Below are 19,325 nucleotides of genomic sequence, written 5' to 3' on the forward strand. Positions count from 1 at the left end.
TGAGAGGACACACACAAGCTAGGGACCCCAACGTAGAGAAATACTTTGGCGTAGTGTTGGGGCTCTATTGCATTGATCAATTCAGTAGCTAAATTTCTCTTTATTCATATATTCATGGCAGTAATGCAGGTTCCATTTTTCACATTTCATTCTTACGTATAGCTATTGAATTTTTCATGTCAGCATTCACACAGCAGTTTCTGCTATTACATGTATTCCCCTTCCATAGTCACTGGTGTGCATACCTTATCTCCCCATAGTGATGTTTTTTTAGGTTTTTTGCACCCAGTTCAGACATAGAATGGAGTTCCAGACGTTATTCCTTAATGTTAGTAGTTTTTCGTTTGTGAACCCTCCCCATACACACCTATTGCCAATCCACATTGTATATATAGCCTGGGTCTCAGCTTCCCATACACGGTAAGTTTTTTAACTGCATGAGAGGACACACACAAGCTAGGGACCCCAACGTAGAGAAATACTTTGGCGTAGTGTTGGGGCTCTATTGCATTGATCAATTCAGTAGCTAAATTTCTCTTTATTCATATATTCATGGCAGTAATGCAGGTTCCATTTTTCACATTTCATTCTTACGTATAGCTATTGAATTTTTCATGTCAGCATTCACACAGCAGTTTCTGCTATTCCATGTATTCCCCTTCCATAGTCACTGGTGTGCATACCTTATCTCCCCATAGTGATGTTTTTTTAGGTTTTTTGCACCCAGTTCAGACATAGAATGGAGTTCCAGACGTTATTCCTTAATGATGTGGTAACTGACTGCTACCATTATGAGTATTACTTCCCTAATAAGTCAATAACTGGTTGAATAGAACTTTAAAAGTTAATACATTGAAGGAATGAAAATACATTAAGCATATGAAAAAAGTTTTGAATGCTATACTGTTTGGTGAGTTATTAGCACTTAAAGGGAACCTGTCAGGTGCAATATGCACCCAGAACCACGAGCAGTTCTGGGTGCATATTGCTAATCTGTCTAACCGTCCATGTAGACACTAGCATAGAAAAACTGATATTTAGAAAAAGTATTTCTAAAGATCATTTATTATATGCTAATGAGGTGAAGGACTAGTCTGGCCCCCTTAGCATGTTACATGCCCCTGTGGGCGTACTAACATGTTAATGAATGAATAGCGAAGCCGCACATACCTCAGTTTTGATGGCAGACAGCGGAGGATGGATGCACACTGCACATGTTCCGGAGTACGCAGGACTTCCGGTCATGGGCACTATACCTCACTGAAGCCGGGAAGCTTACACCCAGCATCAACATACTGCACATGATCGGAAGTCCAGGGGACTCCGAATCATGCGCATCGGGTATCCATTCTCTGCCGGCAACCATGAAGAGTGAAGTATGTGAGCATTCATTAGCATGTTAGTACACCCACAGGGTGTGGTAACATGCTATGTGGGCTGGCTAGCCAAGGGAACTTACACCCTTGCAACTAGTCGCTGGCCTCATTAGCATATAAAATTTTTTCTTTAGAAATACTTTTTCTAAAGATCTCTTTATCTATGCTACTAGATACAGAAATGGTTAGGCAGGGATTAGCAATATGCACTCAGAACTGCTCATGGTTCTGGGTGCATATTTCACCTGACAGGTTCCCTTTAAGGTTACAAGCCTGATGTCTATAGATCTGTAGTTGGAAAAATATGGTTAACTGAAGTTCTGTTATTCTAACATAGTACTAGACTATGGTAATCTTCCTTGATGTAAGACATCTAAAAAATATAACCGAAGTACCATTTCTTACAGGGGAAGAAATACCAGTGTTCAGTGATGAAGACTTGTGCTCTGAAAACCAGAACCAAGATATTGTTTTTCCTATCTCTGCGCACACTACTACAACATTTGGTACACCTATTATCAAAAAATCTACTAGCACAAGGTAATTGTAAAAAATATAACTGATCCAGTCTCTCTAATGCTGACTTCTAATTTATAAAATAATTCAAACTATGATCGGTCATAATCTTTACCTTTCTAGTCAAGAAATCACCCTTCAATTAATAAGTAATCAAATATAACCTACCAAATACACATTAACAAGAAATAGGGTAGAAGTTTATGAAGTCGTGATAAGAACAAGCTACACAGCCACGCTGCTGGTGAGACTACTGTAGGATTCCTAAAATGTGGATAACATTTTGTACCTTTCATGACTACCATAAACTTAAGGGGGCTTTACACGCTGCGACATCGCTAATGCGGAGTCGTTGGGGTCACGGAATTTGCGACGCACATCCGGCCGCATTAGCGATGTTGCTGCGTGTGACACCGATGAGCGATTTTGCATCGTTGCAAAAACGTGCAAAATCGCTTATCGGTGACATGGGGGTCCATTCTCGATTATCGTTACTGCAGCAGTAACGATGTAGTTCATCGCTCCTGCGGCAGCACACATCGCTATGTGTGACGCCGCAGGAACGAGGAAGCTCTCCTTAACTGCCTCCTGGCCGCTATGCGGAAGGAAGGAGGTGGGCGGGATGTTACGTCCCGCTCATCTCCGCCCCTCCGCTGCTATTGGGCGGCCGCTCCGTGACGTCGCTGTGACGCCGCACGGACCGCCCCCTTAGAAAGGAGGCGGTTCGCCGGTCACAGCGACGTCGCCGGGCAGGTAAGTATGTGTCACAGGTCTGGGCGATGTTGTGCGGCACGGGCAGCGATTTTCCCGTGTCGCGCAACAGATGGGGGCGGGGACCCACACTAGCGATATCGGGACCGATATCGCAGTGTGTAAAGTAGCCTTTATACATGGTGGCAAACATAACTGAATACATATCTTCTAAGTTAGTTGTTGTTTTTTCAATACAAAACCATAAAGCAAGTGTGCCATTATCGAAAGGGAGGATCCATGCCTTGTGACACTATCTTTTTGTATATGGTATCATGCTATGAGGGCTTTTTTTCCCTTCTATACTCTTGGTCTAGTTCTCTCGAACAAGAAATAGGGGACAGATAAAGAGAAGTATGACTTCGGGAGATCAAAGATTAGAGCACATAGAGTTTATTTGTAGCCTATAGACACATTTGTCATGTGCTAAGAAATTGTAACATTCTCTACTTTTGCACAGACTATTGCGTTAGCTTCAGCTGCTGTTTGACCATGTAGATGCCACTGTGAATCTCTGACAGTGGTTTAAGTGGTTTGGTCTTGGGATGGGAGAGATTTTTAGGTGCTCATTGGCCTCCCACCGATGTAATCGTGGAGTGCCAATGGATTAACATGGAAGCTGGGTGCCTCTTGAAAACTCATCACTTCCATCTTGATGCTACTATAAAAGACAAATTTCGACTTCATAGGAGAATAAGTAATCACAAATTCAAGTCCATCCACTAGGCGGACTAAAAAATATAGAATTTTTACTTTAAAAAGTTAATACAGTAACAAAACTAAGTTTAGTTCCCAATCTTAAAATAAATATAAAAAGCATTTGTGACATCATGATTTGCCCTGTGTGAACTGCGTGCAGTGTTTGAACGGCTCTCACTTGGGGTAAAATCAGCGTGATCAGATGTAGTGTGCACACACACAAAAAAATAAAATTTGAAAAACCCCTCCCACCCTCCTCCGAAAGTCTTCTGCTTATGGCTGGCTGCGTGTGGGCAGAGCCACAAACTGCCCAATTACTCACTTCCATTAGGGTTCAGGTCAAGTCAGGGTCACAAACTGCACCTTATCTAAGGTTCTAATGTGTTCTGCGAACCGAACTGCCAAAGGTTCGCTCATCTCTTTTATCTGCCACTGCTGCAGCCTACGCCTACCTCCTGTGATCCTGCTCCTCCGCCACTGCCGCCCCTCCACCAGTCAACCAGATACATCCAGACTATAAGACGCACCCCCCCCTTTCTTCCCAAATTTTGGTGGGGAAAAATGTGTCTTATAGTCTGAAAAATATAGTACATTTAAGAACTACAGTGTTCATATAGCTCCTTCAATAAAAAAAGTAAAAAAATTATGGGTCTTTCTTAATGATGGGAGGTTTCAAACTTACCTGAGTGCCAGGCCAAACGATTCCAGGTGTTGATCCGGATCTGGCAACTTGGGAAATAAAAAAAAAAAATAAAGGAAAAATAAAGAAAATAAGAATGAAGCAAGCGCTTCATACTTACCACAGCACTGGCACGGCTGTACACTGTTCTCATGGCCGCCCATTCACTTCCACGGCCGCCCATTAGGCTCATGGATATGGACAGCTTTCCCCACTGACTGGCTTATGTCACTTGTTGCAGTCAGTTGCACCCCCAGCCTGTGTGACAGCGTTTGCCTGCAACCAATCACAGGCGCTGTCTACGAGTTTATATAGTACAGTAAAAATAAATAAAATATTTGGCATAGGGTCCCCCCATATTATGACACCCAGTGCGATGGAGCCTCGGTAAGTACAGCGCGTGCGCTCCTGTCCCTTTGTCCCTTCTACCACCATTTTAATCACCGAATTCTGGTCCCCATAGACGTATATGGGGACTACCATCCAGCCCAGAACCGGATTTCAAAACACAGATAACAGGAACCCACCGATCCCGTTTATCTGTGAGTCTGCCTATCACTAGTCTTTATGAGTTTGGTATTGTCTTAATCATACTAACTTGCAGAAGTATCAGAACCATATTGCCAGGTTACTTTTATTAAAAACTGAAAAGCTAAACTACCCCCCAAAAATGATAAAATTGCATTTTTTCACTATTTTGCCTGTTAGATTTTTTTAACACTTTACTGTGAATTGTATGATATGATAAAATAAATACAGTTCTTCAAAAGCACAACTTGTCTGACAAAAAATAAGAAATATTATGGCTATGTTGAAGGCAAAATAAAAAAAAATATGGCTCTTGAAAGAACAAGAGGAAAAACAAAAGTGCAAAAACAAAAATTGTCTCAGAAGTGAAGAGGTTAAACAAGATTATTTGAAAAGTTGCTCAATTTTTTTTTATTTCATATGTATTAAACAAATTATTAAATGGGTTTCAAAGGCCTACTTAAACATGTAAGATACTATACAATTAAAGGACCTCTTTAATGGTTTCCCAACATATGATGTACTGGTACTTCATATATTGGGTTCCTGTGTATAATGCTGGCCCAAGAGCTGAACTTACATTATACACAGTATTTGCTTCTGACAAAAGCAAGAAGAACTTAACTTCATCCACTGCACTTAACCCCATTAAATACCATTGTTGATATCTGACTGTGGCATGTAAAGCACACTGTCTGGGGATGCCCATCACCCTCTCATGACATTGCAAGGTACCAATGGGTTACTGTGGCCGCGGGCAGCTTGCTAAACTCCCTGTTCCCTGTCATGACAGCATTCTTTTCAAGACTAGCCTGTAGCTGGGCTTCGAAGGAAACAGTCATATTTTTTATATACTGTGGTATTGCAGTATATATTATACAAGCCCTCATACAGCTATGTTAACAGAAAAACTTAAAATCTATGGCTCATACGTTTATGTACAGTAAATGTGATAAATTATTCCAATAACAAGCTGTCAGTCATGCCTAACTTACATGACATTTTTTTTTAGATATTTTATTTTCACGCTTTAACAAATTTGATGTAAAAATGTTTCAACTTTACAGATGTTTGTTTAAAAGAAAACAAAAAAAACCTGCTAAGAATATCAAATTAACACTTAATTTCTATTTTTATTTTCTTATACAAAACCAAGTTAATTAAAGAACAATAAATTTAGTAAAAAAAAACAACAAAACAAAACAAAAAAAAAACCAACCAAACAAATCCTTTACAAAATCATGAGTGGGAGACTGATTCCTTGGAAATTATTCAATGCATCTTTTGCTTCATTTAACATTGGTCTGGAATCTGTCCAGTCTGTTATCCAACTATTGTATCACTTGTAAAGAGTTTATAGCCAACTTTACATAGTGCAATAATGATATGTTGCCTGTAAATGAATGGGGAAATATGATTTTATGAGCATAATTCTTAGATTTTGGAAACTATAAATTTATTAGTTTTTTAACTAAGACAATAATCGAGCTTTTAAGAGTGTATTGTGAAAAAAATGTGTTTTGTTTTTTTTTTTAATTAAATTTATATATCAAACAGTTTTAAAACATGACTGTTGATGTTTTACTCGATTAATGATTTTAAATTTTAATTTTACATGCATACAGTTGCACACCAAAAAAGCCAAAAATGTACAAGGGAAAATATGGCACTGCATTACTGCAAAAGAGAGATATTTAGTTTATGTATTGGCCAATGCATGTAAGCCCGGAAACCAACGGCAAGGTATATCTCTGTAATGCGGGAACCTAACTTAAATGCCACTATCTAGGTTAAAAACATCCGTATCTGGGCAAAATGCCACTTTTTGCATTTTGCCAAGATACAGATGTTTTTAACCTAGGTAGTTTTTAATCAGAGATATACCTTACCGTTGGTTTCCGGGCTTACATGCATTGGCCAATACATGAACTAAATATCTCTCTTTTTCGGTAATGCAGTGCCAAATTTTCCCTTGTACATTTTTGGCTTTTTCAGTGTGCAACTGTATGCATTTATAGTTACTACGTTTTTTCAGTTAGCACCTGTTTACATTTGTTGGATGTGCGGGTCAGTTTTTTGATACTTTTAATTTTAATTTGTCGTTCTATTAAACTTAAATTCAGAATCTTGCCGTTTTCATATTGCCCATTAAACAGGCTGACCCTTCCTTTTCTGTGGTGACCAATTCTCAGCAATGATTTTTTAATTATTACAGGCAGGACTTCAAAAGAAAGGTTTCATTTTTAAATAGATAACACAACATCCACAATTCACAATAGATAGTGGTCACAGCTCACCTCCTTCTCATACTCCCTGCAAAATGACCTCTGCACAGGCCACAGAGCATGACTAGAAAACACTCCTAGAAGTCAATACACACATCCACACTATTGTCGCTATGATCCATATGGCTGCTGTTAAGCATATCTTTAAATGCAGGTAACAGAAGCTTAGGTAAAATGACTACCCCTATAATTCTGTAAAGAAAATAGAATAAAAAGTATACAATCAGAAAATAAAAACAACATGGATAAAAAGAATATATATGTATTAGTATCTAGATTTTATTAATTGAATAAAACTATTCATATTTAGCAAAGGTCATTGTGATCCAAAACACACCATCTTGATAACTTGTCACAAAAGGTTATCTCACTTAGGCCACATTCAAATGTCCGCGGAAAACACACACATGTTTCACGGTTTGTGGTCTAGGTGCATATGTGTGTGTTCCTTGTGCTGTCCCTGTCCTATTTGTGTGACTTTCGGATAGCACACGGACAACATGAGCTGATATACTTACCTGTCCCCAACGCTCCTGTTACTTCCAGGTCCACGGTGAGTGCAATGAATGAACAATGAGTATAATAAGCGGGCCCAGAAGTAATAGAAGAGGCAGAGACAGGCAAGTATAAAAATTCTTTATTTTTATGGGACGTTATCTCTGGTACATGTCACATGGATTACATTATTGTGCGGTCCATGTGACGTCCGTGCTGCCGGAGAAAAACAAACATGTCGCTGTGTGGAACACACAAACACACGTGTGCTCCATACGGACTCATGGTCTTTATGAAAACACGGATTTGTGCACAGACCCATTGATTTTAATAGGTGTATTTGTGTCTCCGGTACCTGTTAAAACGGATGTCACACGTAGCAGAGACATGGATAAGTGAAGTTGGCCTTAATTAGATTAAAATGACTCAACATTAACCAATTCACAACCGACCATGTAACAGTACGTCCTAAATCATGAGGGGGTTGATCACCTGCGGCTGCTATGGTGAGCCGGTGGTGATCCACGCACATGTCTGCTGATTTGTTAAAGTGTGACAACGAGATTTAAATGTCCACAGCGGGTAACATGCACTTACCTGCCGCCATCGAAGGCCCCGTGACGTGGTCAAGGGGAACCGATGGTTGCTATGGTAGCACAGGGTCATGTAATGACTCCTGTCGCTATCATGACTCACTTCCTGTTACATTTCATTCCTGCTTTCTTTACATTTTACACTGCATTACAACATTTTTGAATTTGGAATTGTACTTCCATTTTTCCACTAATAAGGCTGGAGAACTTGTTTAGAGAGATGTAATATGTGTAGCTAAGAAAATATGAAAAAACTGCATTTTTTTATTTTTCTTTCTTGCTATAGACCCTGTTTACATGTGTTACCACGTCGACCATTTGCCCCAAAAAGCCTTGCAGACCTTAATCATGGAGATCTGGTAAAATTTTCACGTCCAGGTGGCAAAATAAGTAAAGGTACAATAAAATACAAGGGGTGCCTGCCAGGAAGAGAGGAGACATATCTAGGCGTTGAGCTGGAAGGAGATGAACTTGGGAAACATGATGGCATGTTTCAAGGAACTCAATATTTCCACAGGTAAGATAATTTCTCTAGCTTTGCATTCTCAGAATTCTAATAATGCAAGGGTGGGCAATTAATTTTCCAGAGGGGCCACATGAGAGACCGTGACTGGTGTGGAGGACCAAACCAATATACGTAATTACTTACCGGTAATGTGTTTGTTCTGAACCCATGACAGCACCACGAGAGAGGGGATCCGCCCTTCAAGGATCGAAAACGTACAGGATAAAAAGGGAGGTACCTCTCCCCGCATCAGTTGGATTACAGAGCATGAAAGGACTTCCCAAAAAAGGAACATCGTTATGACATCCCCACCACCATCAATTCCCACATGAGTAGGGGTAAACACAAAAACACTGGTAAAACACCCAGGTGCAAGGAGGGAATGTAAGGGTGCTGTCATGGGTTCAGAAAAAACACATTACCGGTACGTAATTACGTATTTTTCCAGCACTCATGACAGCACCATGAGAGAATTACATAAACAAATATCTTAGAGGGGACTACAGTCTGCAGAAACAGTCTCCCAAAACTGAGGTCGGTGAAGGACAAATGCAACCTATAATGTTTATAAAAAGTGGACAGAGAAAACCCCGTGGCTGCCTTACAGATCTGCTCGATGGAGACCTCCGATCTTTCAGCCCAGGAAGCTGCCATCGGTCTTGTGAAGCGAGCTTTCAGACCTTCAGGCACTTCCTTAACACTAGCCATGTAAGCTATAGAAATGGCATCCCTGATAAACCTAGCTAAGGTGGACTTAGAAGCCTTGAGACCCTTCCTACTACCATGAAATACTACAAACAATGACTTGTCCTTCCTCCAACCCTTAATGACTGACAAATACTCCTGAAGACAATGTCTAATGTCCAGGCAGTGCCACCCTTTCTCTTCTTGAGTAGATGGACTATCATAAAATGAAGGAAGCACAATCTCTTGAGTCCTATGAAACTGAGAACTCACTTTTAGTAAATAAGCTGGGTCAGGTTTTAGGACTACTCTGTCTTCAAAAAACTGAGTATTAGGGTGGATCTATGGACAGGGCCATACCCTTACGTGCTGAGGTTAGGGCGACCAGTATAATAGTCTTGAAGGACAGATTTTTGAGTGAGATAGACTACAGGGGCTCAAACGGGGGCTTAGTTAAGGCTAATAGGACTAAATTAAAATCCCACGATGTCAAGGGCATACTGCGCCGAGGTCTGGATTTAGAAAAGGCCCTAATAAATTGTGAAATCCAGCGGTCTCCGGCCAGGTTATAATTCTACAAAGCGCCGAAGGCTGAAACCTGAACTTTTAGGGTACTAACTGACAGACCTAATTCTAATCCTTTCTGGAGGAATTCTAGAATGACTGCCACTGAAACCGGCCAGCAGGATTTGCACCTGTGGAGGATAATAATTTGTTCGATATCCGTCCGTAAATCTGAGTAGCGACTGTTTTTCTACACTGCATCAGGGTAGTAACTAGACCCAGAGAAAACCTGCTGCCTCCTAAAAGTGACCTCTCAAATTCCAGGCCGTTAGATGCAACCTGCTGGTCAGATGGTGGGAGGCTGGACCTTGAGAGAGGAGGTCTGGTAGTTCTGGTAGAACCCATGGTCTGGTTATCTACAGTCTGGTCAGCCAGTAAAACCACGGTCTCTTTGGCCAAAAGGGGGCTATTAGAATAACTGCTGCTTTGTCCTCCCGTACTTTCCTCAGATCTGCTGGAAACAGGGCTCTTAGAAGGAAGGCATAAGTGAGATTGAAGTCCAATTTGATCAACAGAGCGTCCACTGAGTGATGTCGATCCCTTGGGTCTAGTGAACAAAATTGGTGAACCTTCTTGTTGTTCTTGGTCGCAAAGAGCTGTATCTCCGGAATACCCCACATCTCCATTATCTGTGTGAAAATGGTTTTAAGGTCCATTCTCCTTGATGTAACCTGCTGCGACTGAGAAAGTCTGCCATAGAGTTTTTCTTTCCTTTTATGTTTACCGCCGATAAGGATTCCAGATGATTTTCTGCCAGACCAAGGATTCTGCTTGCTATATCCATAAGTAGTCTGGAACAAGTACCTCCCTGGTGATTGAGGTACGCAACTGTTGCTTTATTGTCCGACAGGACTTTGACATGGCGACCCTTCAGTGATGGAAGGAACTGTCTTAACGCTTTTTCTACCGCAAGTAATTCCCTGGTATTCAAGGAACTGTGAGCTTCTCCTCCAGAGCATATTCCTTGGATCAGATGATTATGTAATTGGGCCCCCAACCGTACAAACTTGCGTCTGTGATTACTACCTCGGACTCCTGGATTATCCAAGGCACTCCTCTTTTTAAATTGTCTCTATTCGTCCACCAATGTAGAGACTGTATCATGTGAGGGCTGAGAACAATAGTCCTGTCCAGGCGATCTCCTGATGTTCCAGGATATTCCACTGGAGGATTCTGATGTGTGCTTGAGCCCAAAGGACTGCTGAAATGGCTGATGTTAAGGAGCCCAGAAGGGACATCGCTCCTCTTAGAGACAAATGTGTGGTATTTATTACCAGTTCTTTTGGGGTTTGGAGATTTTCCACCTTGGAATCTGGGAGTCGACACATCTGGGTGCCTGAATACAAGATAAGTCCCAGAAAAAGCTGAATCTTGCATGGATGTAATTTTGCCGTCTCCTACTTTATGAGCCAACGTAGCCCTGTCAGGGAAGACTGTACTTCTTTTAGAAGGGTTGCACAATGGTGAGCAGAGGTGTCGATGATCAGGAAGTCGTCTAGATAAGGTATGATGAGGACTTCTTTCTGATGCAGATGAGCGGTTACCTCCGATATTAGCTTTGTAAAAATCCTTGGTGCCACTGCCAGGCCAAAAGGAAGGGCTTTTTGCACTGGAAATGGCAGATGTTCCTGCCCATGTTCAGGGCTACCCTGAGGAAACTCTGATATTGACTGTTGATTGGGACATGATAGTACGCATCGCGTAGGTCCACTACTGTCATGTGATAATTTGGAAACAAGTACTTCACTGTGGATCTCACTGACTCCATCTTGAAGCTGTCTATATGAAAGAACCTGTTGCGAGCTCTCAGGTTTATTATAGTTCGATATGAACTGTTGGACTTCCTTACTAAAAATGAGGGTGGAGTAGAATCCTTCCCCCTCTTCTTGTCTGTTAACTTCTAACAAGACTTCCTTGGTTAGAAGCTGTTGAATCTCCATCTCCAAAGCAAGCTGTTCCACTGGTGACTGTCTTAGAGGCATAAGGATGAACCTTCGAGGATGAGTTTGGTGAAAGTGTAGCGCCCCTGAGCCACTCAGGGTGCTACAAGGAACTGCATCCTCTTGGGGATGCAGTACCTACCCCCTGGGACCTGGAGTACCAGTGCCGATACCACCAAAGCACAACCAAAATCCTAGTTCTCCCCTCCACACTGGGCATAAAGGGTTAACCATGTAAGGGGATGGTCGCCATGGGAAGCAATGAGTCCTTGGGATTAGCCAGCCTAGTGGGAGAGGTCAGCAGTCAGTAGAGAGTCTAGAGAAGTGTGTCACACAGGAGAAGTGTGCGGACATGCCTGAGCTGCGTCTGTGCAATGGTGACCCAGGGGCACAGGAGAGAGGTCACCAGGACGGGTACCGGAGATACTGCTGGAACCGGAGCATGCACAAGGCACAGGGCCCTAGATCAGGTGCCAGTTCTACACGGCTTGATAAATACCTGCCCAGTGAGGACACCTTCACACACTTCACTGAACCAAATAATCCGGGGGCATCAGCAGTAAACTAGGATCGGGGTTTGGATACTTACCTCCCCACAGGGTCCGCACTGCACGCCTTACGGAGAAGTAGACTGTACCCCAAAAGGGACAGTCGGGCCCCAAACACTCCACGCTATGGGGACCCTGTGACGGGGTATGCGACAGAGCAGTAAGGGACGCCAGGCCAAGGAACAATCCAAGAAGATTTAATGAGGCAGGGAGCATAAAACATGCAATATTAAAATGGTTCTTTAGAGTCCACACAAAGGAAATAGGTCCGGGGGCGCCAAGGAGAATGCAAAAGTCCTCAAAGTCCAATCGTCCATGTACGGGCGATAAGGAGCTGGCCTTAGCACAGGTCCTCACCCTTCACTCAACAAAGCATAACTAAAAACTAAAACATGGGGCTGAATCTCCCACCCCTCCTTAGATCCACCCCCTTAACATTTTCTACTTGTAGCTAGAAAAGGGTTCCTAGACACAGCCTCCAGAGATTGTGTACTAGGCAAGCCCCCTGCAGAGGAGAACAATATATATGCAACCCAAATCAAGGACAATAGCTATGGCTGAAGCCTGATTGCAATATGATACAGGCTGGGGGGATATAATGTTACAACCCCTTCCCCCCTCAATTGGTGTACGGACTAGGGACCTCAACAGGTCGCTTGTCAAGTACATGTAAACATGGTGGACCTGACTCAGGGCTCCTCTTGCCTGGACAGTCCATCTGCATTTTGGTGTTGGCTGCCCCTTCTATATTGTATGGTAAAGTTATAGGGCTGCAGAGCCAGGCTCCATCGTAATAAGCGTCCATTGTCCCCAGAGACTCTGTTCAGCCAGGTGAGGGGATTGTGATCAGTAACCACAGTGAATTCTCGCCCATACAGATACGGCCGTAGTTTCTTAAGGGCCCACACTACAGCCAGACATTCTTTTTCAACAGTTGCATAGGCCACTTCTCGGTCCAGCAGTTTCCGGCTGAGGTAGGCGATGGGGTGCTCCTCCCCAGCTGCATTCACCTGGCTGAGGACAGCTCCCAGTCCATAAGCAGAGGCATCCGTCTGCACAATGAATCTCCGCTTGTAGTCTGGAGCAGCCAGGACAGGATCGCAGACCAAGGCGTCCTTCAGCCGGTTAAAAGCCTCATCACAGGCTGGAGTCCAGATCACCAGCCGGGGCATCGTTTTCTTCGTGAGGTCCGTAAGGGGCTTGGCCACACTGCTGAAATGAGAAACAAATTTTCGGTAATAACTGGCAGTGCCCAAAAAAGCCATAACTTGTTTCTTGGTTTGGGGTACAGGCCAGTCTCTAATAGCCTGGATTTTGGCAGGTTCAGGACGTAACTTCCCTCCTCCTACTCTATGCCCTAGATATTGGACTTCACCCATCCCCAATTGGCATTTATCAGGTCGAATAGTTAGGCCGGCTGCAAGAATCCAGTCAAGAACAACAGCTACTTGATTCAGATGTTCCTCCCATGTGTGGCTGAAGATGGCGATATCATCCAGGTAGGCACAAGCAAAGTCGCCACATCCCCGGAGGATCTGGTCCACCATTCTCTGAAAGGTTGCAGGGGCGTTTTTCATTCCGAAAGGCATGTTTAGAAATTCATACAGACCAAAGGGGGTTATAAAAGCCGACTTTTCTCTACCTTCCTCCGTCAGGGGAATTTGCCAGTATCCCTTACTGAGATCCAAGGTGGTGACGTATCGTGCCCCAGCTAGCCGGTCTAGAAGTTCATCAATGCGGGGCATTGGGTAAGCATCACTGATGGTATGGTCATTTAGTCGTCTGTAGTCCACACAAAATCGAGTACTCCCATCTTTCTTGGGTACTAACACAACAGGAGAGGCCCAAGGACTATGGGAGGCCTGAATCACCCCAAGCTGTAACATCTCCTCCAGCTCATGCTGCATGGTGTTTCTAACTGATTCTGGTACCCGGTAGGGAGCTTGTTGTATGGGACGGATGCCCTGAGTGTCCACATGATGTCGGGTTACTGTGGTTCGACCTGGTCGGGATGAGAAAGCAGCCTGTCTCTGATGGAGCACTCCCAGCATTTGTTTTTTCTGTAAGGAATCTAAGTGATCTCTCAAAGGAACCTGTTCCACAGTGGATGGGGTTCTGGCTGCTTCAACAAGATCAGGTAATGGGTCCTCATCCTCCTGACCATCTTCTGAAGCCAGCCGACAGCTTGCTATCATAGGTAAGGTCCGGTCATGGTACTCCTTAATCATATTCACATGGACAGTCCTTTGTCTTAGTCCCTGATCATCTAGAGCAAGAAGGTAATTGGTGTCGTTTAGTTTTCTGAGAACCCGGAAGGGACCCTCCCATGTTGTCTGGAGTTTATTTTGCCGATGGGGAACAATCATTAAGACTTGTTGTCCCTCTACAAATTCTCGATAGCGTGCTTTGCGGTCATACCATGTCTTCTGTCTGGTTTGAGCCATCCGTACATGATCCTGAGCCAAATTAGCAAGTTGAGCCAGGGTTTCCCGAAGCTTGAGGACATATGGAACAACAGGGGTTCCTGTATCTTCAACTTGCCCCTCCCAATATTCCTTTAGCAGAGTTAAGGGTCCTCTGACCTTTCTTCCATAGAGTAGTTCAAAGGGGGAAAACCCAGTGGACTCCTGGGGAACTTCCCGGTAGGCGAACAGGAGATGGGGTAGGTACCTCTCCCAGTCGGAATCACTGTCAGTGAAGGCCTTTAGCATATTTTTCAGTGTTTGATTAAACCGTTCACAAAGTCCATTGGTTTGAGGATGGTATGCTGTAGTTCGAATTGCCCGTACTCCACAGGTGCGCCACAGACACTGCACCAACTCTGACAAACTGGGAGCCTTGGTCCGATAAGATTTCACTGGGGAATCCTACTCGGGTGAAAATGGTAACAAGGGCCTCGGCCACCTTGGCTGCAGAGATACTTGACAAGGCCACGGCTTCTGGATATCGGGTGGCATAGTCCACAACAGTGAGAATGTACGGCTTTCCAGATTTACTTGGTTTAGCCAGTGGTCCAATGAGATCGACAGCTACTCTTTGAAAGGGTTCTTCTATTATAGGGAGTGGTTGCAAGGGTGCCTTTGGGTGATCTCCGGGTCGCCCTCTACGCTGACATATGTCGCAGGTTCGGCAGAAATGCGCCACTGCTTGAGAAATTCCAGGCCAATAGAAAATTTGAGTCAATCGTCTCTCGGTGCGGGTTTTCCCTTGATGGCCAGCAGTAGGAATGTCATGAGCAAGGTGTAATAGTGGAATTCTGTATTTCTGAGGAACAATCAGCTGTTTGCTATAAGTCCAGGGCTTATCTAAGGAGTCAGCGTTGGTAACTCGATATAGGAGTCCATTTTCTCTGATAATTGTTTCCCCATTTTCTCCTAACTGCCCTACTTCAGCCCGAGCTCTAAAGCTAGCCAGGGTGGGGTCAGTCTCTACCTCTTGTCTAAACTGAACTTTATCCCAAGTGACATTCATATTATCCCCACAAGAAGAATCACTCACCGGCTGTGAAGGCAGTTCGGGTGGCCTCAGTTCCATTGATGGGTTGAACACGTCCACATCTGCTGCTCTCTTTGCTTGACTTCTGGTTACCGCACCGACAAAGTGGCATTGAAGATTCCCCACATCATTTCCTAGAAGAATGTCTGCAGGTAGGCCGCTCATCACACCAATCATGCATTGTTTTGCCCCAAAGCCATAATCCAGGGTCACACTCGCTCTTGGAATATATCTCTGAGTACCTCCAGCCAATTCAATAGCAATTCCGGGTCCCTTTTGCACTGCTTCTGGTTGAATTACTCGGGGATCTGCGATGGTGAGAAAAGCCCCAGTGTCACGAAAGCCAACAACCTTTTGGCCATCCAGCACAACCTCCTGTAGATGTTTATGCTGAAGATCAGAAGAACGGGCGGCTGTGGCTCGCACCCCATAGACTCCTGGTAGGGAAGTCAACATATCAGAGTCACTTGGCAAATCATCAGGGAATGAATCCAGCTCTTCTCCTGTTGAGGGTGTCTGTAGATAATGAACAGGCAAAGGGGGTCTGTAACTGTTTTGCCTCTGAGCACCTGGACAGTGAGCTTGCAGATGACCAGGCTGCCCACATCGATAACATCTGCGTTCTATGAGTCTTTCTCCACTTCGTACTCCCAAAGAGGAGGCAGGAGTAGTAGGAGGCACATTCACACGGGGTCCGCCATGTGTTGGTAGTCTATTGGGACGGTGAACATTGGAGGCCAAAGGACAGGGGACCACTGGTGTTGGGGAGCTGGTAGTTTTTTTGTCACCGACTAGTAGCCTTTTCCATTGAGGCTTGATGGTGAGCACCTCATCAGCTAGAGCGGCAGCTTGTTCCACAGTTGGCGGCTTTCTCTCACGCACCCATTCTCTGATTTCCGCAGGGCACCTGGCATAGAACTGCTCTTTCAGGATGACCTGGAGGAAGGTCTCCTAAGTTAAGGCTCCCTCTCCCTCCAGCCAGCGATGGCATACTTGTTTCAGTCTGTGGGCAAACATCTTGAAAGACACTTCTCCATCACAGGCTAATGTACGGAACTTAGTCCTATAAGTATCTGGGGTCACGGCATAATGTTCCAGAATGGTCTGTTTTATCTCCCCATACTCACAATTCCACTCAGGGTCCATAGCTCTATAGGCGTCGGCAGCTCCACCCTCCAAGAGGCCCACCAGGTGTCTGACTCGCTCTCTTTCTGGGACTTCCATTAATCGGCACTGATGCTCAAAGTCCTGAAAGAAGCCCTCAATGTCACCTGCAGCTTCATTAAATGGCTTAAAGTCCTTGCGGGACACTCTGGAGAATTCCCTCATAGTTGGTGCTGTGGTTACAGTTTGTCTGGAGCCTCTAGCTGCTTCCACAGCAAACCTCCTCTCCAGCAATGCCCTCTCTTGAGCTCTGCGAATAGCCTCCATCTTATATTCAATGGTGACCTCATCTCCAAGCAGTGCCATCTCCTCCTCATACCACACAATCCATTGACTTTTTTGGGTATTTACCTCCAGCTCCCGTCTTTCCTCCCTTTGCTGTGGAAATTGTTCCTCGGTGCCATCTTGCAGGCAAGCGTTTTCCAATGCCTCAATTAGTTGCTCCTTAGAGATTCCTTTGTAACCGACTCCTAATTCACGGGCCATTGTTTGTAGGCTCACCACAGTCCAGTTCCTGTATCCTGAGGTTCTGAATCCAGATGTTAATGGCCCGTTGTCCTCCATTCTTTCTGCTCTGATCCCGCCGCTGCCACCAGTTTGTGACGGGGTATGCGACAGAGCAGTAAGGGACGCCAGGCCAAGGAACAATCCAAGAAGATTTAATGAGGCAGGGAGCATAAAACATGCAATATTAAAATGGTTCTTTAGAGTCCACACAAAGGAAATAGGTCCGGGGGCGCCAAGGAGAATGCAAAAGTCCTCAAAGTCCAATCGTCCATGTACGGGCGATAAGGAGCTGGCCTTAGCACAGGTCCTCACCCTTCACTCAACAAAGCATAACTAAAAACTAAAACATGGGGCTGAATCTCCCACCCCTCCTTAGATCCACCCCCTTAACATTTTCTACTTGTAGCTAGAAAAGGGTTCCTAGACACAGCCTCCAGAGATTGTGTACTAGGCAAGCCCCCTGCAGAGGAGAACAATATATATGCAACCCCCACCAAATCAAGGACAATAGCTATGGCTGAAGCCTGATTGCAATATGATACAGGCTGGGGGGATATAATGTTACACCCAACCAACAGAGAGTGCTGGGGACAGAGAAACCTGGGTTACTACATTGGCACTGATACTCCAAGGAACCTGAACCAGCAACTCCTGGGTCCAAGTGAGTAGAGACTGTTAAAAACAACCTGGTGTGGTCTCCGTTATTATCCCTCATCATCTCCCAGGCACGTCCCTACCTGCAGAGGGCCTAACACCATTGCTGCAATCACCACCAGCTCTGGGCTTACCCACATTTAGCAGCGGCGTTTCTCTATCTTTACCCGCAACCCGCAGGTGGCGTCACATGACATTAACTCTATTCACCCCTGTAAATACCCCCTTTACAAAAAAAGCTCCAGGGCACGGGACCGGGCCACGGCCACCAGAGTGACATCCCCGTTTGAAACCGCCCAGGATCGAGTACCCCCTTCTCTGGGCGCGACAAAAGGAAAGTTTGAGGCCAGATCTTACTAGGCCGAGTATCCATGGATTTGATGAGGACCGATGGGATCTTTTCCCAGGACAGAATGAAATGAGAGAGTCTCCCTTCGACCTGGGGAATCAAGTCACTGGGAGGATCTTTTCTGGTCCTTAGAGGATCCCTTGAACATGAACCCCTTCCCCACCTTCTTTCTATTGGACCAACTACTTTGATCCTTGTGTGGAGCACCGCGGTGAACCTGTTTCTTCCGAAAGGACTATCTCGAGGCTTGAAAGGATGGAAAAGGAAATTCTTTCTTTTTATCACTAGCCTTTTCTAGGATATCATCCAAGACCGGGCTGAATAAATATTCTCCCTGACATGGGATGGTGCAGAGTTTTGACTTCGTCTGCATGTCGCCTGGCTAGCATTTTAACCAAAGGGCTCTTCTGGCTGCATTGGATAGTGACGCTGACTTCACTGCACACTTAGTAAAATCCGCTGAGGCATCTGCTAGAAAGGCCGCTGCTCCACACATCCGGGAAAGGGATAAAAACATTTCCCCTCTTGGGGCCTTTGTTCTAAGCTGATCTTCCAGCTCATCGATCCACACTGCTAGAGACCTAGCTGTACAGGTGGCTGCAATGGCAGGTCTCAATCCTCCGGCAGAAGCCTCCCAAGTATTCTTCAGAAAGTGATCTGCTTTCTTGTCTAATGGGTCCTTTAAGGATCCCATATCTTCAAATGGCAGAGCAAATTTCCTAGATGCCTTGGCAACTGCAACATCTAGTATATGAGCCTAATCCCAGGTGGAACAGGAGGCGACCTCAAAGGGATATTTTCTCTTAAAGGCACCTGGAATGGAACGCTTCTTCTCCGCTCTCTTCCATTCCCTTGTAATCAGGGCCTGTACTTTGTCTATGACAAGGAAGGTGCGTTGTTTCCTTTGATCCAGGCCACCAAACATACGATCTTTTATATACTTCTCGGGCTTCTCATCCGGGATGCCCATAGTGGATCGTACTGCCTTTACTAG

The 19,325-nt window shown here is 44.5% G+C and overlaps 1 protein-coding gene across 1 annotated transcript in view; it reads left to right on the forward strand.

The window, feature by feature from the left end:
• Nucleotides 1-19,325, forward strand: part of LOC142290318 (uncharacterized) — an 89,342-nt gene that overhangs the window by 61,513 nt on the left and 8,504 nt on the right. The window contains exons 9-10 of the mRNA XM_075334278.1: nucleotides 1,784-1,916; nucleotides 8,208-8,438. Coding sequence (XP_075190393.1) covers nucleotides 1,784-1,916; nucleotides 8,208-8,438 — 364 coding nt within the window. The remainder of the gene's footprint in view (nucleotides 1-1,783; nucleotides 1,917-8,207; nucleotides 8,439-19,325) is intronic.

The sequence above is a fragment of the Anomaloglossus baeobatrachus genome, chromosome 2, assembly GCF_048569485.1.
Source record: "Anomaloglossus baeobatrachus isolate aAnoBae1 chromosome 2, aAnoBae1.hap1, whole genome shotgun sequence".
NCBI classification, from domain to species: Eukaryota; Metazoa; Chordata; class Amphibia; order Anura; family Aromobatidae; genus Anomaloglossus; species Anomaloglossus baeobatrachus.